Below are 22,357 nucleotides of genomic sequence, written 5' to 3' on the forward strand. Positions count from 1 at the left end.
AGGTTGAAGGAACTAGATCCATGGTTCTCAACCTTTTTTCAGTGATGTACCCCCTGTGAACATTTTTTTAATTCAAGTACCCCCTAATCAGAGCAAAGCATTTTTGGTTGAAAAAAAGAGATAAAGAAGTAAAATACAGCACTATGTCATCAGTTTCTGTGCAAAATATTGCTCATTTGTAGTGGTCGTTCTTGAACTAATTGGAAAAAAAGATATAAAAGTAACTAAAAACTTGTTGAAAAACAAACAAGTGATTAAATTGTAAATAAATATTTCTACACATAGAAGTAATCATCAACTTAAAGTGCCCTCTTTGGGGATTGTAATAGAGATCCATCTGGATTCATCAACTTAATTCTAAACATTTCTTCACAAAAAAATAAATCTTTAACATCAATATTTATGGAACATGTCCACAAAAAAATCTAGCTGTTAACACTGAATATTGCATTATTGCATTTCTTTTCACAGTTTATGAACTTACATTCATATTTTGTTGAAGTATTATTCAATAAATATATTTATAAAGGATTTTTGAATTGTTGCTATTTTTAGAATATTTTGGAAAAATCTCACGTACCCCTTGGCATACCTTTAAGTACTCCCAGGGGTACGCGTACCCCCATTTGAAAACCACTGCACTAGACCACCAGTCATCCATTTAATGATAATAATTCCCACTGATGAAGATGACACAGACACATGAACAAGTTTAATGCTTTTTACAATTGGTATTCAAATTGACAAAAAACAACATCAAATAATTCAAGTCATGACATGTCAAACTTCCGAGTCCAACATAGTCATTTATTATCATTTACTAAGTTGTGGTCCTTGCTTACCCTTTGATTCTTCAAGTATTGAATAGAAATGTACAAAATGGGAAGACACTTTAAGAGTTGTGTAGTTGAACACAAATTCCCATTTTTATAAAAGACTTAGTAAGTACTGACAAGCACCATCAGAAGGTAGAAAAAACAACAATTCTAGAAATTCACTCTCTTTTGCATTGGCAAAGGTTTTTCCAGAAAGAGCTCTCCCTGGAGGCAGAGTCAAAGTCAGTTTACATGAAGTGAAGCTGGTCCCTATCCAGCCTAAGCATACAGTGTGCGGAACATTCCTGGAAAGTCTCGTCTCTGCCCACAGGTCGTTTGTCTGGCCTGACGCTGCCCTGAGAAGGATGAGGGCTGTGAACCAGCACGTGTGTACTTAGTATCAATCATTGACTTCCACCCGACACATCCCTGGATCGTTAAGGTTCATAGGCATTTTGTATCCTGTGCTCAGAACTGCTGCGTGCTACGCAGAACTCCCAGTGATAACATGTCTGTCATTGTGCCTTTAGTGCAAACATGCATATTGCCCAGTACAGAGATTTGGTAAAAAGCAAGTAAACTGCATCACGCGTGTGTAAGAAGGAGTCCAAAAATAATATGCACTGCTGAAATCCAGAGTGCTGCAGTCTTACATGCACCTGTGTGCGGTGGAGTTGCTGTACAAGAGTAGACTTTTGGATTGAATTTGAACATGAAGTCACTGCACTGCTGGCCTACATGTCACAGGGAGTGTCTCCAAAGTGCTGCCTGCGGGTGGCGCAGATGGAGTAAGGCTTTGGCTGCAAAGTCATGCCCAGTTTGGGAGCCACCGTGGGAACGCTACCTGGTGGGAACTGAAGGTGGAACCTCTGAAGCAGAGTGGTGAAGAAGAGAAACATCTCCATCCGGGCCAGACGCTCACCGACACAGTGGCGCCTCCCTGGCAGATGGGAACAATGACAAGTCTGAATTAAAACTCTTACAACTTTAGGTACAAACACATGAGCTCGAATAAATACATTTTGTTTTTTGGTCAGAGAGCTTTATATCTTATAAAACGTTTTTGTTGGGAATGTAGTGCTCATACTAAGAGCTGTTTTTAATATGTTCCAGCATTTTAACGCTTTTTATATGAAAAATCATACCCCCCCATTTACTTCCAGGGTCATGATTAATACAGATGTTTTGTTAACGCTATATTATAAAAATATAACGCTATATTATAAAAATACAGACGTTTTGTTAACGCTATATTATAAAAAAATAAAAATAAAATGTAAAAAGACAATTTACAAACACAAGCTATGGGATGACACATCCTCACGTTTCCTCTTACGTCATCCCATACCTTGTGTTTGTAAATTGTTTTTTGAATTCTTTTTTATTTTTTATAATATAGCGTTAACAAAACGTCTGTATTAATCATGACCCCGGAAGTAAATGGGGGGGGAAGGTTTTTGTAGGGGGAAGAAATTTGGCGTGACAGTCCCATGTTGCAAGTATGCTAACTATTCTCATATCAGCATGTTAATATCCTGCTAGCATTTTAGCTTATTGAGATCGGTAGGTTGTGAGTTCAAACCCCGGCCGAGTCATACCAAAGACTACAAAAATGGGACCCATTACTTTCCTGCTTGGCACTCAGCATCAAGGGTTGGAATTGGGGGTTAAATCACCAAAAATGATTCCCGGGCACGGCCCCCACTGCTGCTCACTACTCCCCTCACCTCCCAGGGGGTGATCAAGAGTGATGGGTCAAATGCAGAGAATAATTTCGCCACACCTTGTGTGTGTGTGTGACAATCATTGGTACTCTAATTTTTAAGTATGTTTTAACCTATTAATCATACGTTGCCTGGTAGCAACTTGGAAGTATGCTAACTGTCCCTAACTTAGCATGTTATGCTAACATTAGCATGTTAATATTTCGCTTTTAATGCCAACAAATCATGGATTTGCTTTACTAAGCTACAGTTGTGATCAAAATGATTCAACCCCCACACATTTTTGGTGTTTTAACAAGTAGGACATTTATTCCGTATTTTGTTTATAGTCATATCAAATAAAGAAGTATTAAATAGACAAATGCAACTTGAATTACAACATTATATTTTGTAACATAGCAAAGAGAGTCATTTCTCTTAATATCTCATTGACAAAATTATTCACCCCCTTGAAGATCATAACTCTTAAGAACAGAATTTGAATAAGGTCTTTTCAATCAGGTGTTGAAAACACCTGTAGATGTGATTAGAACCATAACGAGCAACAATTAAACTGATTGAAAAAGACTGTGACGCTCAGCTTCTTGTAGATGGTCAATGGTGTATTTGCAAGATGGTGAAGTCCAGGGAGTTGTCAAAGAAGTCAAGAGAGGAGGTAATTCCTCTTCATAAGAAAGGATATGGATATAAGAAAATAGCAAAGACATTACACATTCCAAGAAACACAGTTGGGAGCATAATTCGCAAGTTTAAAGCTAAAGGCACAGTGGAAACACTACCTTGGCGTGGTAGAAAGAGGATGCTGTGTGCACCTGCTGTCCGGTGTTTGAAGCGTACAGTGGTGAAAAACCCCCAGGTAACAGCTGAGGAACTACAACAGGACATTGCTGAGGGGGGAAGGCAGGTTTTGTCCCAGACAATAAGGCGCACACTACCAGATGAAGGCCTCCATGCCAGAACTCCCAGGCGCACCCCACTTCTGACTTCCAGGGACAAGAAAAATAGATTCCAGTATGCCAAAAATCATCCGGACAAACCCCAAAATGTTTTGGGAAACTTCTATGGAGTGATGAGACAAAACTGGAACTCTTTGGGCCTATGAATCAACATTATGTCTCGAGGAGAAAAAATGAAGCTTACAAAGAGAAGAGCACCTTGCCTACTGTTAAGCATGGTGTGGGGTCAATCATGTTTCTCTGCCTGAGGTACCGGCACTCTCTAGTGCGTTCAAGGCATTATGAATTAAATTTCCTACCAGGATATATTAGCTGCAAATGTCATGAAGTCAGTGACGAAGCTGAGGCTTGGGAGACGTTGGACCTTCTAACAGGACAACGATCCCAAGCATACCTCCAAATCAACATCAGAGTGGTTGCAGAAGTAGGGCTGGAAGACTCTGGAGTGGCCTTCACAGTCGCCAGACCTAAATCCTATAGAAAACCTGTGGTGGGACTTGAAGAAGGCAGTTGCAGCAAACAAGCCCAAGAATATGAATGAACTGGAGGCCTTTGACCAAGAGGAATGGGCTAAAATACCTGTAGATTGTTGCAAGAAGCTTGTGTCCGGTTATGTATCACGTTTGAAGGATGTAATTACTGCCAAAGGGTGTTCTACTAAGTACTAAAGATGCATGTAACTAGGGGGTTGAATCATTTTGTCAATGAAATATTAAGAAAAATGTCCTTTTTTGGTATTTTGTAAAATACAATGTTACAATTTGGGTTGCATTCGTCTATTTGTTACATCTTTATTTGATATGACTATAAACAAAATACAGAATAAATGTCCAACTTGCTAAAACACCAAAATTGTGTGGGGGTTGAATAATTTTGATCACAACTGTAAACAAAAGTGGCAAAATACTATTAACACCTCTCAGTGTTTGAAGTGCAACATCATACTCTATGTTAATATTAGCATTGCTAACGTTTCCTTACTAGCATTTTAGCTCGTTTTTAACATTGCAACTTATTAGTTATGAATTTTGTCAACTTTACAATATGCTAACTGTCCCCATCTTACCATGGGAGGCTTCCATTAGCATGCTAATGTTTGACGCTATAAATGATAATAAATGATAAATGGGTTGCACTTGTATAGTGCTTTTCTACCTTCAAGGTACTCAAAGCGCTTTGACACTACTTCCACATTTACCCATTCACACACACATTCACACACTGATGGAGGGAGCTGCCATGCAAGGCACTAACCAGCACCCATCAGGAGCAAGGGTGAAGTGTCTTGCTCAGGACACAACGGACGTGACGAGTTAGGTACTAGGAGGGAATTGAACCAGGGACCCTCGGGCTGCGCACAGCCACTCTTCCACTGCGCCATGCCTATCATTTTAACTAATCTTTTACCTTACAAAGCCAAAACATCATGGATTTTCGTTATTGTTGATTACCTCACCTAACTATATAAAATTTCCAAAATACAGTAGGAAAGGGATTCATACGGCCCCTTTCGTCTCGTTTTACCTGACACATGAAATGTGACAAATTCGGGAGCTCATTTTGAACATTGTAACCTATTAGTCATAAATTTTGTTACTTGCCGCCAACTTGAAAATATGCTAACTGTGCCCATGTTACCATGGCAGGCGACCATTGGCATGCTAACGTTTTACGCTATCCTTTTAACTAATCTTTTACCTTAAAAAGTCAAAACTTCTTGGATTTTCGTTATTGTTGATTACCTCGCCTAACAATATAAAAGTTCCAAAATACCGTAGGAAGGCTTCATTTGTCTCTTTTTACCTGACACATGTAATGTGACAAATTAGGGGCGTGCACTGTCCACTTTACTCGCCAGATGGCTGTAGAGTGTTGAATGTCTTAAAATGTGTTTTGTGGCAATTCCAGCTTTGACCACAGCGTCAGTTGCTATGTAGAGTGGCGCTTTCTATCACATCCAGCAGAATGCATTGCAAAATGGTTGACCCCCTCCCATCCATTCACGTGAGATCCACCCAGAAATGGTGGCATATGAATCCCTTCCCTACTTTATTAGTAATACTTCTCTGTATGATTAAGTGCAACTTACAATATGAAATATTTGCTTTAATACCCTGCTACAGGACCCTTGAAAATGCAGACTTTTGATACACTTCGTGCATTTTGGATCATGTCTACTAAGTTTGCGTGACATGTACCATCCAACCAGAAGATGATCATCATATAGATATTAACCTGTCAAAGGTCAATGTCAAAGATACTAACCGAGTGAAAATGGCAGGAAGGCTTCACGTCTCACAAAGTTACCATTGCTGTCCAGAAACCTGTGCGGTGAGAAAACTCCCGGGTCGGTCCAGTATTTCTCGTCAAAGTGCACGGAATACAGGTTGGTGATCACCATGGTGCCTTTGGGAATGGTGTAGCCGTTCACTTGTGCATCCTGCGAGGTGGCTCGGAAAATGCCAAGGGGAACAATATTGCAGAAGCGCAGGATCTCGTGCAGGACAGCTTCCACGAAGGGCATCTTGTGTTTGTCCTCCAAAGAGGGGGCCCGGCCGTTTGCCAGCACGCTGTCGATCTCCCTGTGCACCCTCTCTTTAGAGCACACAATAAGACACACACTGTTAGTAAACATTCACATAGCACATTGGCTAATGATATATATAACTTAGATTTATATCACGCTTTTCTAAACACTCAAAGCGCTCACAGAGAAGTGGGACTCGACAATCATTCACACCTGGTGGTGGTAAGCTACATCAGTAGCCAGGGCTGCCCTGGGGTAGACTGACGGATAATAATAAGGCAGCAAACTAGCAATCACTCTTGGCATCGTGCAAAATGGCTCCAATAATTTTATGTTTAAGACTTGTATGCTCTTCTGACTGCTTTTATACACTGGAAATCTTTATCTCTGTCAGGTAGAAAAAACCTGTGACCTCCCTGAGCCAATCGATGAAGAAAGGTAATAACTATAAATGCAATTTTGGGAGAAAAGCGGAAATGAAAGCACGCTGGCCAGATAACATCAAGTTTGTTTTTTTTTTAAAGTTAACTAGGCTGACCACATTCTGAAATCCCAAAAAGAGGACACATATATGCGTACCAAGGCGGGCAGCAAGTGAACCTTTGCCAGTGATACTTGAACTTGCTTTATAAATAATATATTTATTTAAATAAAGTGTTTTTTCTCCTCTGTTGACAGCAGTGTTGGTGCTAGGAATTCTCAAAATGGGGTCCCACCGTAAATTTTTGGGATCCCACTTTTTTGTAAGCGTTTTGAAAAGAAATTATAAACGTATGCATTGTCCTGTTATGTCTCACATTCTATATTGTGTTTGGGGAAAAGGTTGTCATAAACATTACTTAATTCATAAAAAGAAATAATATAAAAAGAAGACAAATTTGTATGCATATGTAAATGTATTCAGTTATAAACTGTTGAGATCCGCTTTTTGGATCCTCCACATATTATTGTTTATTGTTCCATTTTTATTTTCACTCTCCGTCTGATCCTATTATTTCCTGTTTAGTCGGTCACCATGGTAGCTTATCAGTTTCACCTGTTACTCAAGGCCCTGCACACCTGTCCTCAATAATCACCTGCCTTATATAAGCCTGCATCTTTTGTTGTTCAGTCTGGGATCCAAATTTGTTCATACACAACGGTACGTCTGCTTTGCGCTTTTGCTTACATGCAAATTTCAGTATTATTCTCGCGAGCTCTCACGCTGCGCACTTTTATTCAATCTTAGCTCTCATGCTAAATGTTTTGTTTTCCCCTTTGTGTGCCTATGTGCCAGTTTAGTTTACTATTTGTTTATCCTAGCTTTCATGCAAGCGTCTTTTGTTTGCCTTTTCTTAGCTCCAGTATTTTTGTTCTTTAGCACCTTTTGTTAAATAAATCATTAGTTCATACCTTTTGCTGTGTTAAATTTTCGATGCATCCTCGAGGGAATTGAACCCGGCATCACAATGCCGAACAGGCGTAACAATAAACATTCAATCACTTTCTTCTTTCCTTCATGGATCTAAACTTTACCGCTTCTGGTAGTTTTTTCTATGTTTTTATTTAATAAGTTGTTGGTGTATTTATTTCAGTATTAAAGTGTAAAAAGTATTTTGCTTCGGTCATGAAATAATGATAATGGTGTGTCAGGGCATACATACATTTTATATTTAACGCTTAAATCTCTGGAGTCTACATCAACTTCGGATATATTCCTCATTTTATTTTATTTTATTTTATTTAGTTTTTTTGTTTGTTTGTTTTCCGCCCTTTTTTTTTCCCAAAGAAAACTATGTTTTTTTTTTATGGCAAACACACAAAATATGCAAAATCTTTCACCAAAAATACTTTTCAAAAGCCACCCTCTGCGTGACCTGTGTGGCTGTTGAACAAGTACGCCTTGATTGACAATCAATCCACTCCCTTGCTCTCTCTATCTCTCTGCCTCTGCCTGTCCCTCACGAATGTTGTTGCGTGTGCACACCTTCACAATTTGTTTTGTTTGAAGCCCTCTTAACCCTGTACGTTCATTGAAAATACACGCAACCTGGACACAAAACGCGGGACATTTGAGGCATTTAAGAAACCCCGCCCAAACACCCCGGACAGTCCCGCATAAGAGGACATATGTTAACGTCTAAGTTAACATGCATGAAATATAACTCGGAGGTATGTAACTGCAACCACCAAACCCCGCCCACCTTAACCGACGCACGGAGGGGGGCGGTGATGTGGCGGGGGTGTAGCCCGGAAAATTAACGCTGCATGGCATTCTGGGTATTTGTTCTTTTGTGTTTATTTTGTGTTACGGTGAAGATGTTCTCCCGAAATGTGTTTGTCATTCTTGTTTGATGTGGGTTCACAATGTGGCGCATATTTGTAACAGTATTAAATTTGTTTGTACAGCCACCGTCAGTGTGATCTGTATGGCTGTTGATCAAGTATGTCTTGCAGTCAATATTGTATGACCAAGCGAAGCCTTGCACAACATGCCCCTCGGTCGGCACGCTGATTGTTTGGTGAACGAGCGACAAAGACCAAAGATTGCCGAGGACGATTACAGCAGTGCTGTCGCGTCACCTCCTAAAAATACTTATCCGTCGATATCGGGACAATCTTTCGCGAGGGTCACAGGAAGTCTCTCGTTAAAATCGAGAGGATTGGCAAGTATGTTGGTTACTAGGTCGGGATAGCCATTCAAAGAAGGTGAATCCACTTTTCACACAATTTAAGTCTTGTTTTAAGATCCGCTTTTATTCTTTGGCTTTTAACAATATGTCAGTTCTGTGGTCCTCTGTGTTTTTTAAAATTTGGATTTCTATTTACTGTTTTAATTGGTTTTACCCTTTAAAATAGTTTTTAATCATATACTGTATATTTTTATTTTGTTTTTATATTGGTTTTATCTTTTATTCTGTCATTGGTGGAGCTAAGGATAATATATGAATATTGTTTTAATATTGTTGTGCAGCACTTTGGAAACATTTATGTTGTTTAAATGTACTATACAAATAAAGTGGATTGGAATTATACTCTACAAACTATAATCTAACACAAACTTTTACCAACTCAAAGGCCATGCAAAAGCTCCGTATGTCAATTTTTTTGTATTCAGTCATGTGACTTCTTCTTACTGGTTTACTTCCGGTGAACGAAGTGGTGGTCAACCAAACCAACACGGCGACCGAGTAACAAACAGTGTGTAAACTATCTGAGGACGCAAGGGGCTAAGATCTAACCGCTGAAAGCAGATACAAGTAAAAAAAATCAAACCTATACTTTGTCAAAAAAAGATTTGTCGAGTGATCTTACGGATTATTTGTCGGTCGCGTTCCCAGAGATGTGGAATTATTTTGTGCTCCAGCCGCCATTACACATGACAAAACAGGTGCAAGCTTGGAAAAGCATGCAGTTTTACAGCTTCTTTGTGTGTGGTTAGGTAGAGAAAATTAGTATCAAGACTCTCCCAGGTAAATAAAGGTTTCATTTTGTGATTTAACTTTGCGTCAGTAAGTGATCCCTGCTTACTGTGCCTGCATGGAAAATTTCGGCCATGTAGCCCCGTAGTTGTTGCATGCGTTGTTAAGGGTAAGCGTATTTGTCCCCCTCTTTATCAAACTATAACTATAGATGTCAACATTGTGTATGTGCTAAAAGCTTCATTAATGATTGCTGCCTTTGGTAAAATCTTAACTATTTTAGGTTTTGCTCCCATTTGCATTACTTTATTTAGACTCAATGGTTTGATGTGTTTTAAGAAACAAGATAAGATACAAACAATATCAACACAACACTTCAATGGGACTTGAAGCTCATCCTCCTTATATTCAGGCTCAAAAATATAAGGTTCTGGATCATCATTTATCCCAATAAACGTTAAAAGAATATCAAACAAAGCTTTAACAAAGTGATCACTGCAAACTTGTGTGTTTGTCGTTGAGTTTTTGAAAAACCTTCGACTCTTTTCGCCTTTCTTGATTACCTCTCGAGGAACTCAGAAGAAACTTTGATACTTTTTGCGATTTAAACAGTTTCAACAGGGTATTTTTCTTTCAGAGAAGCCAAAATGCCCCTCAAGACACTTTGACAGCAGAGGCTTGCTTGACCACCACTTTGAGCCTCAAATAGTTAATGAGCCCGACGTGACCTCAGGTGAATACAACCAATACCTGCAGTAGTTACTAAACATAGTCACTTGGTGTTGGATTTACAATAACATGTTGCTAATACTTGGTTAATATGCGGATGACTGCTTGTAAATAGAGTATTGTTGGCAGTTTTCAAATGTTTTTAGAGGGGTTTATAGGCGGAATGGATGAATCCCGTTAGCTACATTGTTAGCCATCCTGTCATTTATTAGTAATTAAAATGCACAAAAAAAAAAATAGAAAAATGTGTTCTGGTTTCACATAATGTTTGTGAATGATATGAAAAATTCAAAAAACCTACAGTTCCCCTTTAAGTGCTGTGGTAAAAAAGAGTTTGGACTAGATATCTGACCTTGTATGTTGGGGTAGAGCGCCATGTAGAGCATGGCCCATCTCAGGGTGTTGGTGGTGGTCTCGGTGCCAGCAATGATGAGTTCCCCCACTGAATAGATGAGGTTCTCAAGGGAAAAGGAAGAATCTGGGTTTGCCGCATTCTGCTCCATATCGTCCAAGTAGGCGTCGACGTAGTGTCGAGGTACGTGAGGCACTCTGCCTCGAGAAAAGCCCTTGATGACTTGCTGCAGGAAGTCGTACACCTCAGCGGCATTGCGGAAGAGCTTCTGGTGCTTCCCGAATGGCAAGTACTCGATCCAAGGGAAGGCGTTGTAGAGGAAAGCCCAGCCGCTCACCGCCAGCTCCACGTTCTCGCTGAAGATCTCGATCATGTGCTGAAAGTTGCGGTCGTCGTAGCTGAAGCGCTGTCCGAATATGATCAGGTTGGTGATGTTGGATACGGCGTTGGTTACCAGGTGTTTGGGGTTGAAGGGCTTGCCCTTGTGTTTGTCGATGGCGTCCACAAAGAACATGCACTCCTCCGAGATCTTCTTTTCGAAGAGGCTCTGACCGCTGCCGAAGTAGCGGAAGGAGTTGCAGGCCAGTCTGCGATGTTCGATCCAGCCTTTGCCGTATTTGCAATTGAGGAGACCTTGAGGAGACAGTCGGGTGACATCTTAGTTATTGTAGTTCAAGTCAACCAAGCAGGAGTCATCAGCTTGTTTGATTTCATTGACTTCTGCCCACAGACCCCTTTCAAGCACACTTGCAACACTATTGTAAACATTGTTATTGTTTGTATTCTTACACTGTGAACATTTTCATTGTAAATTAACAGTAAAATACTGTCTAATAATTACATTACTTCCACACTAACTGTTATGATCCGCTGCCCGGATCATAGTTTATTTACGTATTCAGTTCACTTTTATTCTCAGCACCTTTGTGAGTTTGTTTGTCTCAGTTGCCACGACGGCAGATTATATTCACCTGCCTCTGGTTAGTGTTCGAGACGCGCACCTGTTGCCCCGGCACTGATCTGAGGGCTATTTAGTCCATGCCCTGGCCTCACTCGGTCTGGCTTCCTAATTTGCAATTTGCAACAGATGATGACTTTTGTTCCCTGCTCTGTATCTGCTAGTTTCCCCGCTGGGCTATTTTACTTGCTAGTTCCCACGCTAGCCCCTTTGTTTTTGGCCTTCTGTGCTTTGAGCACGTTTTTGTTTGTTCTCGTATGATTTATGTCTTAAATAAATCATTTCCTACCAGCACCCTGTGTCCGAAGCCCGTTTGCATTCCTGGGAGAACAAACCCCGCATCACGATGCGACCTGGTCGTCACACTAACATTTGCAGTAATTTACTGTGAAGTTAAATGCAGTAATATGTAAGGGTACTGTTATTTTTACGTTAATTTGTCATAAGAATACGTCCATCTATCCGTCCATTTTCTACCGCTTGTCCCTCCAGGGGTCGCGGGGGTGGCTGGAGCCTATCCCAGCTGCATTCGGGCGGAAGATGGACAAGACGCCCCTCATCACAGGGCCAACACGGATAGACAGACAACATTCACACTCACATTCACACACTAGGGCCAATTTAGTGTTGCCAATCAACCTATCCCCAGGTGCATGTCTTTGGAGGTGGCAGGAACCCACTCAGGCACGGGGAAAACATGCAATAGATCTAACCCAGGACATTTTTGTTCTAAAGCACCAGCACTAACCCCTTTCCACCGTGCTGCCCGTTGTAAGGCTACAGTACATTTTAATTATAGTGTTTTAGAGTGAAATAAGACTGTAATAGGGGAATTGCTAGGGCTGTGAATCTTTGGGCACTGCATGATTTGTTCAATTCGTTTCTTGGGTGTAACGATAAGATTCTGAATCAATTCTCGATTCAAAAGGATTCTCGATTCAAAATCAATACTTTTTACGAATATTGGGTGCCAGTTCTATGATTACATTACAACAAATATATATATATATATATATATATATATATATATATATATATATATATATATATATATAGAGAGAGAGAGAGTTATATTTACATATCGTTTTGTTTAGATTTTTTCCGAAATCTGTCCCATTCAGCCACTTCAGTTAAGGATTGGGTAGAATTGTATGCAGCAAAAGCAGTTTTCAGTAATATATACATTAATCAAAGCTGTTTATCTATTTTATGGAGGAATGTAGTTGTAATGTAATCATAGAACTGGCACCCAATATTCGTAAAAAGTATTGATTTTGAATCGAGAATCCTTTTGAATCGAGAATTGATTCAGAATCTTATCGTTACACCCAAGAAACGAATTGAACAAATCATGCAGTGCCCAAAGATTCACAGCCCTAGCAATTCCCCTATATATATATATATATATATATATATATATATATATATATATATATATATATATATAATCAAGACATATATATATATATATATATATATATATATATATATATATATATATATATATATATATATATATATATATATATATATATATATATATATATATATATGTCTTGATTGGATTATCCAGAGAATAGTGCTCGATACCGTGGTAGAGCGCAATATGTAGGTGTGGGAAAAATCACAAGACTACTTCATCTCTACAGAACTGTTTCATGAGGGGTTCCCTCAATCATCAGGAGATTTTAATGGAAGCATTCACATACAATGGTTTATATAGGGCACAGAGTGGGTGGGTACAGGCAGGCGTAGGGTGTGGTGATTGGCTCATGTGGTACCTAGGAGGTGTTTTCGTCTGTGGCGGCATGTTGAAATGATTTCACTGCGCTTGTTGAGGGATGATAGATCTGGATGATGTATAATAAACAGTTTCTCTTTTAAGCATAGGTTGCATCTTTTATTACCACTGTTGTAAGGTGTGCTGGATGCAAGAATTTGCCATGTTATTGAATATTCAACATTATTGTCTTTGAGGTTCCAAATGTGTTTGCTGAGTTCTGTAGAATTCCGCAAAGTCTGGTTTCTAAAGGAGGCGTTGTGATCATTCCATCTTGTTTTGAACGCTCCTTCGGTTAATCCTACGTACGTGTCGGATGTGTTAATGTCCTTGCGTATTACCTTTGCTTGGTAAACGACTGATGTCTGTAAGCACCCTCCGTTGAGAGGGCAATCAGGTTTCTTGCGACAGTTACATTTCTTATTGGTTTCAGAGTCGTTTAGTCTGGGGGTAGGCAGTCCTTTTGCAATTGCTTTGTTGTGGTTTGAAATGATTTGTTGTATGTTATTCATACAGCTGTAGCTCAATTTAATGTTGTTCTTGTTGAATATTTTTCTTAGGGTGTTGCCTTTGGGGAGGTGTTTGTCGATCAGAGTGAGGAACTTGCGGCCGATGTTGGTTGAGACGTTTTTGCTGAATGGCGGATTGTACCAGATGATGTTGTTTCGTTTTCTGCTCTTTTTTGGTTGGTTTCCTGGAGTGGGTTCATAGGTGAGGGTGAAGTTGTATCCGCTTTCATCAAGTGCTTTCTGGTACGGGGGGGTTGCTTGGTCGAATGTGAATGCTTCCATTAAAATCTCCTGATGATTGAGGGAACCCCTCATGAAACAGTTCTGTAGAGATGAAGTAGTCTTGTGATTTTTCCCACACCTACATATATATATATATATATATATATATATATATATATATATATATATATATAGTAAATCATAATTTTTTTAATCGATGAAGAATCGTTGCACATAAGAATCCCGAATCATTCCAAAATTGATTTTTTTGACTTCCCTATAAGAACTTTACTTGATTAAAAAAAAAAAGTCTATCATTCAAAAACCTTATGTAAGACAATAACACATACATTAGTGGTCTATTGTTTACATACAGTTGAAAAGAACATAATGTCATGGTTGTCTTGAGTTTGCAATAATTTCTACAGCTTTTATTTTTTGTGATAGAGCAATTGGAGCACATATTTGTTGGTAAGGCCATTCTTAAACCTGATTTAGCCATTCCTTTACCACTTTTGATGTGTGTTTGGGGTCATTGTCCTGTTGGAACACCCAACTGTGCCCAAGACCCAACTTCTGGGCTGATGATTTTAGGTTGTCCTGAAAATTTTGAGGTAATCCTCCTTTTTCATTGTCCCATTTATGCTCTGTAAAGCACCAGTTCCATTGGCAGAAAAACAGGCCTAGAGCATAATAAAACCCGCACCTTGCTTGACTGTAGGTATGGTGTTCCTGGGATTAAAGGCCTCACCTTTTCTCCTCCAAATATAGATTAAAGGCCTCACCTATTCTCCTCCAAACATATTGCTGCATTTTTTGGCCAAACAACTACATTTTTGTTTCATCTGACCACAGAACTTTCCCCCAGAAAGTCTTATCTTTGTCCATGTGATGTTAGATGAAACAAAAATTTAGCTTGGGTCTTGGGCGCAAAATTCAACCAGAAGCTTGCCAGAAAATTGTGGATGGCTACCAAAAGCGCCTTATTGCAGTGAAACTTGCCAAAGGACATGTAAACAAATATTAACATTACTATATGTATACTGGGCAGCACGGTGGAGGGGGGGTAGTGCGTCTGCTTCACAATACGAAGGTTCTGAGTAGTCCTGGGTTTAAGCCTGGGCTCGGCATCTCTCTGTTTGGAGTTTGCATTTTCTCCCCGTTACTGCGTGGGTTCCCTCCCAGTACTCCGGCTTCTCCCACCTCCAAAGACATGCACCTGGGGATAGCTTGATTGACAACACTAAATGGGCCCTAGTGTGTGAATGTGAGTGTGAATGTTGTCTGTCTATCTGTGTTGGCCCTGTGATGAGGTGGCGACTTGTCCAGGGTGTACACCGCCTTCCGCCCGATTGTAGTGACACCAAAGGGAATAAGCGGTATAAAATGGATGGATGGATGTATGTATACTTTTGACCCAGCAGATTTGGTGACATTTTCAGTAGACCCATAATAAATTCATAAAAGAACCAAACTTCATAAATGTTTTTTGTGACCAACAAGTATGTTCTCTAATCCCTCTATCACAAAAAAATAAGAGTTGTAGAAATTATTGGAAACTGAAGACAGCCATGACATTATGTTCTTTACAAGTGTATGACTTCAACTGTCCGTCTTTCTTTTTTATACATTCTAACTAATTAATAAATGTGATCAAAAGTCTGTTTACAATGAAACCTTTGACAGTCGTTCTATTCTGCCTTTAAATCACTCTAAAAAAAACATCCAAAGGCGCAATAATTTCACTTAATCCTCATGAAGAATAAAAAAGGGGGTGTGGGGTGTTGAACAAAGTGTCTTTTTCCCCGTTTCTGGGTCAAAGTTGACTGTCAAACTTCTCAGTTTATGTCCACATCCTTCTACTATTAAGGTGAGAGGCATTATTTAAAATCTAAAATTAACTTGCTATAGCTACGAGACGAAGAAGCAGCTCACCAGCTGAATGATGTCAATATAGCAGCTTAAGGAAGTTGCCTTTCTTTTTTTTGTCCTGTCCAGCTTCTCAGGCAAATCATATAGTTGATGTAGATGCCCGTATCGGCTGTTCAGATTTACTTTACAAAAGAGAAGTGTAGGATACTTCTCTTGTTGCTGTATTTGAATTTGACTTTATTAAATGTATTAACCCCCCGCGACCACAAAGGGAATACGCCGTAGAAAATGGATGGATGGATAAATGTATTAATATTACCATGTGGTGCAGCCGGGCCGGAGCAGGAGGGGACAGAAAGAGAAAAAAAAGGAAGACAGAAGTTGCCCCTCTCTGATTAATGCACCATTAAAAATAGGCACTCACTGTTAACGCTCATAATATTAATATGGCTAATACTTGTTTAATATTCAGGTCACAAAATGCAAATGGAGTATTACTGGCGCTTTTTGGACAGCTGTTTATCTGTTTTTTTTTTGCTTGGAATAGATGCAATGACGTCATAACGTCATGGCTCCCATTGGCTCCATTGTAAGCTGACGTTTATTTACATTTACTTACAGGTTAGAATGCATTAAAAAAAGACATGTTTTATTTTTGCTTCTCATAAGGATTGTGAATTATAGGCATAAGTCCAAAAAGGTACAGTTCCTTTTTAAGGGTGACAGTAAAATTGGCAGCAATTTGGTGTAAAGTTACAGTAAATTTTGATTACAATGTTTTTCTGTGAAACACAACTTAATTGCTGTGAAATGCAGGTAAATGTTGACCGTGTAGGCCAGTCTTTTTCAACCACTGTTCCGCGACACAGTAGTGTGCCGTGAAATATAGTCTGGTGTGCCGTGGTAGATTAAGTAATTTCACCTAATTGGGTTCAAACTATTTTTTGCAAACCAGTAATTATAAGCCGTAAATGTGCCATTTTTGAGTGTCGGTGCTGTCTAAAGCTCGGCACAGTAACTGCTAACCGTGTAATACTCGGTAGAGCAGGGGTAGGGAACCTATGGCTCTAGAGCCAGATGTGGCTCTTTTGATGACTACACCTGGCTCTCAGATAAATCTTAGCTGACATTGCTCAACACGATAAGTAATTAATAATTACGATGGTAATCACAGTGTTAAAAATAACATTCAAATTATAAAACAATCTCATGCATTTTACTCCAACCATCCGTTTTCAATCACACCTGTTCAAGATGTCGCATTGATGGTAAAAAGTAATATATTTATTATTGGTTAAATTTAAAATAACAATGTTATTAAAAAGAGTAAGAGACTTATTGTACTCTAAAAATGTTGGTCTTGTCAAGACCTGGACTATGGTGTGGTTTGTTTTCCCGTGGTGCAAAGCGATTGGAACTCAAAAATATTGGAAAAACAAAGGGTATAAGCAAAAGGCGCTCTCAGTGGAGGTTAAAAACTTGGCTATGAAAACTAAAACTCGCACAATGGGAAAACTATGAACATAAAATAAAACTTACAAACTATGGCATGAAAAACTCACTTGGACCGAGAAAGAGCATGGATCATCGGCATGGATAACATAGCTGCGTAGGAGGTGATAGAGGGTGAGTAGAAGGTGATGTCGCCATGCTGACTGCCTGGCAACTGCAGGCTTAAATGGTGAAGTGGCGATTGACAACAGGTACATGAGTTCAAGTGAATCAGGTGTGTGAGTCGTGAAAACAGGTGAACTGATTGGTAGTCATGGAAACAAAAAACAAACCAGGGTGCGCAAAAACAGGGACTAATGGAGTCAAAAACAAAACAGAACATAACTAAACAGAACATGATCACAAAGGTCTTACTTTAAAATGCATGCATTTTGTTGCTTTCACAATACTATACGATTATACGACTCTCACGGAAATCGGTTTTGAAATATTTGACTTTCATGGCTCTCTCAACCAAAAAGGTTCCTGGCCCCTGCGGTAGAGTATTACACGGTTAGGTGTAGGTGGCAGCAGGTAGCTAATTGCTTTGTAGATGTCGGGAACATGGTTTGAGGTGATCACAATATGCGGGAGGCAGCGTGTAGGTAAAAAGGTATCTAACACCTAAACCAAAAATGAACAAAAAGCGAGTGCTGCTAAGTGTTGCTAAGAAAAGGCATTGCAGCTTCGGGATGGCTATGCAAAACTAAACTAAAACTGAACTGGCTGCAAAGTAAACAAAAACAGAATGCTGGACGAGAGCAAAGACTTACATAAGCGTGTGGAGCAGAAAGTGTCCATAAAACACATCCGTACATGACATGAGAATCAACGATTTCGCTACAACTTAAATAGTCTTGATTGCTAAAACAAAGCGGGGACTAGCACTCAAGGAAGACACGGAACTGCTACAGGAAAATACCAACAAAACAGGAAAAGCCACCAAAATAGGAGCGCAAGACAAGAACTAAAACACTACACACAGGAAAACACCAATCAACTCAAAATAAGTGACAGCGTGATGTGACAGGTCGTAACAGCAACCTAACTTTGAGACTTTGACGCATGCTTGGTTATGGTTTAAAGTAATATCGAACAGTTGCGATGACATTTTATTGTCAATATCGGCGACTGAATTTCATTTTTTTATGTTTTCTGCTGGTGGTGCGCCTCTGGATTTTTTCAGTGAAAAAAATGTGCCTTGACTCAAAACAGGTTGACAAACACTGCTGTAGGTTACCTTTTTACATATTTGCCAACCATCCCGAATTTTACGGGAGACTCCCGAATTTCAGTGCCTCTCCCAAAAATCTACCAGGACAACAATTCTCCCAAATTTCTCCTGATTTCAATCCGGACAACAATACTCATGCGGACCTGAGTGAGGAAAGCCTGTCGTCACGTCAGCTTTTCCTCCTTATAAACAGCGTGCCGGCCCAGTCACGTTATAACATTTACGGCTTTTGGAGAAGAAGAAGACGACGCAGAAGAACGAAGAAGAGACATGGCGACGACGAGTAAGAAGAAGAAGTACCCTTGCAAGTTACAAAATGATTGGAAACAAGAATTTCAGTTCACACAGGACAGCTCGAAGGGGAAGGGGTATGCTGCCTGCAACTTTTGTAGATCAGACTTCTCCATTGAACACAGTGGCGGTATGAATATAGTCACTCAGGAATGGTCAGAGAAGCACAAGGCGGCGGCAACGCAGCACCGGTCACAGCCCAGTGGTATGGGCCACCTTGCTAAAATGGAGACCCGAGGGTGTAACATATGCCGAGACAAAGATGGCTATGCTGATAGCGGATGTTTTCAACAAATCTGTGATGGACGTGTTCCCGGATTCATAGATAGCTCGCCAGTACTCAAACGGCAGGACAAAGGCTACTCAAATAGTGAAAGGTAAGTGTTATTTTTTTTATTTTAAGTAAGCAGCAAGTACAGTACAGTTAGTAGAACAACTGTGTTTTCATTACGGTGTACTGAAATATATATATATCCATCCATCCATTTCCTACCGCTTATTCCCTTTTGGGGTCGCGGGGGGCGCTGGCGCCTATCTCAGCTACAATCGGGCGGAAGGTGGGGTACACACACACATATATATATATATATATATGAATATAGAAACCCTGTTTCCATATGAGTTGGGAAATTGTGTTGGATGTAAATATAAACAGAATACAATGATTTGCAAATCATTTTCAACCCATATTCAGTTGAATATGCTACAGAGACAACATATTGGATGTTCAAACTGATAACATTTTTTTCTTTTTTGGCAAATAATCATTAACTTTAGAATTTGATGCCAGCAACACGTGACAAAGAAGTTGGGAAAGGTGGCAATAAATACTGATAAAGTTGAGGAATGCTCATCAAACACTTATTTGGAACATCCCACAGGTGTGCAGGCTAATTGGGAACAGGTGGGTGCCATGATTGGGTATAAAAACAGCTTCCCAAAAAATGCTCAGTCTTTCACAAGAAAGGATGAGGCGAGGTACACCCCTTTGTCCACAACTGTGTGAGCAAATAGTCAAACAGTTTAAGAACAACGTTTCTCAAAGTGCAATTGCAAGAAATTTAGGGATTCAACATCTACGGTCCATAATATCATCAAAAGGTTCAGAGAATCTGGAGAAATCACTTCACGTAAGCGGCATGGCCGGAAACAGAGATTGAATGACCGAGACCTTCGATCCCTCAGACGGCGCTGTATCAAAAACCGACTTCAATCTTAAAAGGATATCACCACATGGGCTCAGGAAAACTTCAGAAAATCACTGTCACTAAATACAGTTTGTCGCTACATCTGTAAGTGCAAGTTAAAGTTCTAATATGCAAAGCGAAAGCCATTTATCAACAACATCCAGAAACGCAGCCGGCTTCTCTGGGCCCGAGATCATCTAAGATGGACTGATGCAAAATGGAAAAGTGTTCTGTGGTCGACATCGTGGCATCGGGACCAAAGGGGAAGCGAACCATCCAGACTGTAATCGACGCAAAGTTCAAAAGCCAGCATCTGTGATGGTATGGGGGTGCATTAGTGCCCAAGGCATGGGTAACGTACACATAAGTGAAGGCACCATTAATGCTGAAAGGTACATACAGGTTTTGGAACAACATATGCTGCCATCCAAGCGCCGTCTTTTTCATGGACGCCCCTGCTTATTTCAGCAAGACAATGCCAAGCAACATTCAGCACGTGTTACAACAGCGTGGCTTCGTAAAAAAAGAGTGTGGGTACTTTCCTGGTCCGCCTGCAGTCCAGACCTGTCTCCCATCGAAAATATGTGGCGCATAATGAAGCGTAAAATCCGACAGCGGAGACCCCGGACTGTTGAACGACTGAAGCTCTACATAAAACAAGAATGGGAAATAATTCCACTTTCAAAGCTTCAACAATTAGTTTCCTCAGTTCCCAAATGTTTATTGAGTGTTGTTAAAAGAAAAGGTGATGTAACACAGTGGTGAACATGCCCTTTCCCAACTACTTTGTCACGTGTTGCAGCCATGAAATTCTAAGTTAATTATTATTTGCAAAAAAAAAAAAAAGTTTATGAGTTTGCACATCAAATATGTTGTCTTTGTAGTGCATTCAATTGAATATGGGTTGAAAAGGATTTGCAAATCATTGTATTCCGTTTATATTTACATCTAACACAATTTCCCAACTCATATGAAATACTTGAATTGAATTTCAGTGAATTCTATATACTCCTCCCCCTTAACCCCGCCCTCCTCAAACCCCCCAACCCTCCCACCCAAACTCCTGAATTTGGTGGTCCCAAGGTTGGCAAATATGCCTTTTTATAATGTGTAAAGCATCTTACCGCCCATTTTGGTCATTTTCTTGAAGAGAGGCAAAGATGGTCTATCAGCAAACACTTCGCTCTGATGGTAAAGACACTCTCTGACGCTGTCGTAGCCGTTTAACACCACGGCCAGGATCCCTCCCAGGTCCAGACTGAAAATCTGCACCCCGTAAAAGACAACGTGAGTCCCGTGCAAAATGTGCCCAGGCTGCACACGAACTAAATGCATGAGCTCGTACGGTTTCAAGCCATTGCCATTAGAAGTTATAGAGGCAGAAGACTTTCTGCATGTTCCTGAGCGTGCGCCTACCTGTCCGTGAACTTCACTCTGCTTCTTGAGGAAGACGTGCGGCTCGGTGAGCAGAGACAGGATGCTGCCGATGACAGGGATGGGGGAAGGCCCGGGGGGGAAGCCCGGGGGTCTCCTCTGCTTGACGAGCTGACGGAGCAGCAGCACGGCGAGCAGAAGGAAGCTCACGCCGCCCACGACCAGCAGAGCCTGCGTGCCCGACATGTGCGCCAGGGACGAGGGGGGTTTGATTGAGACCATCTTTGGCTGAATGTGCGCTCCGTGCACCGCCGACCCGGACTGCTCGACTTAAGGCTGCGGAGAACATACGTATCATCTTGCACCTTTTCTATCCCCCGCCTTCTGGCCGAAGATTGGCCAGAAAGTCAGCTGTTGCTGAACTTCGCTCTGCTCTTGATCAATAATTCCCATCATTCTGGGGCGTTCTAAACGTATGCAGACAGCCAATGTGCGCAACTATCCTCATCGCATATGCAGTTAGAACGTGAGAGTAATTTTGCATGTGAAAAAACATCCATGCTTTGTGCGTAAAAGCCTTAGTTGGGGTGAAACATTACATGAAGAATATACACATTTATTCCATGGAGGGGCGCATCCTGAAAAAGCAAAGGCTCTTTGACACTTCTTCCATTTGATAGAAACGCAAAAAATTGTGTCACTGTGTCAAACTCAAGGCCTAAGGCATGGGTGTCAAACTCTGGCCCGCGGGCCAAATACGGCCCGCCGTGTAATTTCATTTGGCCCTTGAGGCATTAATAAATTAACATTAGAGCTGGCCCGCCGGTATTATACAGTGGCAGTGCCGCTGTATCACCGCATTCAACGCTAATTCTCATACTTGCCAACCCTCCCGATTTTTCCAGGAGAATCCCGAATTTCAGTGCTCCCCCCCC

The 22,357-nt window shown here is 40.5% G+C and overlaps 1 protein-coding gene across 2 annotated transcripts; it reads right to left on the bottom strand.

Moving 5' to 3' along the window:
* Nucleotides 1-684: 684 nt before the first annotated feature.
* LOC133540686 (vitamin D 25-hydroxylase) lies at nucleotides 685-21,742 on the bottom strand. 2 transcript variants are annotated; one of them, XM_061883507.1, is made up of 5 exons: nucleotides 21,465-21,742; nucleotides 21,173-21,314; nucleotides 10,505-11,137; nucleotides 5,761-6,090; nucleotides 685-1,755 (listed from the first exon to the last, which is right to left on the bottom strand). In XM_061883507.1, the coding sequence occupies exons 1-5, from the start codon at nucleotides 21,702-21,704 to the stop codon at nucleotides 1,550-1,552; spliced, it is 1,551 nt and encodes a 516-aa protein (XP_061739491.1). In that variant the 5' UTR covers nucleotides 21,705-21,742; the 3' UTR covers nucleotides 685-1,549. The 2 variants fall into 2 exon arrangements, with proteins under 2 accessions (XP_061739491.1, XP_061739499.1); XM_061883515.1 differs by lacking the exons at nucleotides 21,173-21,314; nucleotides 21,465-21,742 and adding an exon at nucleotides 17,408-17,519.
* Nucleotides 21,743-22,357: the final 615 nt, after the last annotated feature.

This window comes from Nerophis ophidion, linkage group LG02, assembly GCF_033978795.1.
Source record: "Nerophis ophidion isolate RoL-2023_Sa linkage group LG02, RoL_Noph_v1.0, whole genome shotgun sequence".
Lineage (NCBI taxonomy): Eukaryota > Metazoa > Chordata > Actinopteri > Syngnathiformes > Syngnathidae > Nerophis > Nerophis ophidion.

Bases quoted from the DNA above. Each gene is read 5' to 3' on its own strand.
- LOC133540686 (XM_061883507.1), bottom strand. From the start codon at position 21,704: ATGGTCTCAATCAAACCCCCCTCGTCCCTGGCGCACATGTCGGGCACG. The intron at 11,138-21,172 runs GTAAGATGCTTT...TGTCTCCTCAAG, and splicing joins GAAAATGACCAAAATGGGCG to GTCTCCTCAATTGCAAATAC. The intron at 6,091-10,504 runs GTCAGATATCTA...TGTGCTCTAAAG, and splicing joins GCTCTACCCCAACATACAAG to AGAGGGTGCACAGGGAGATC.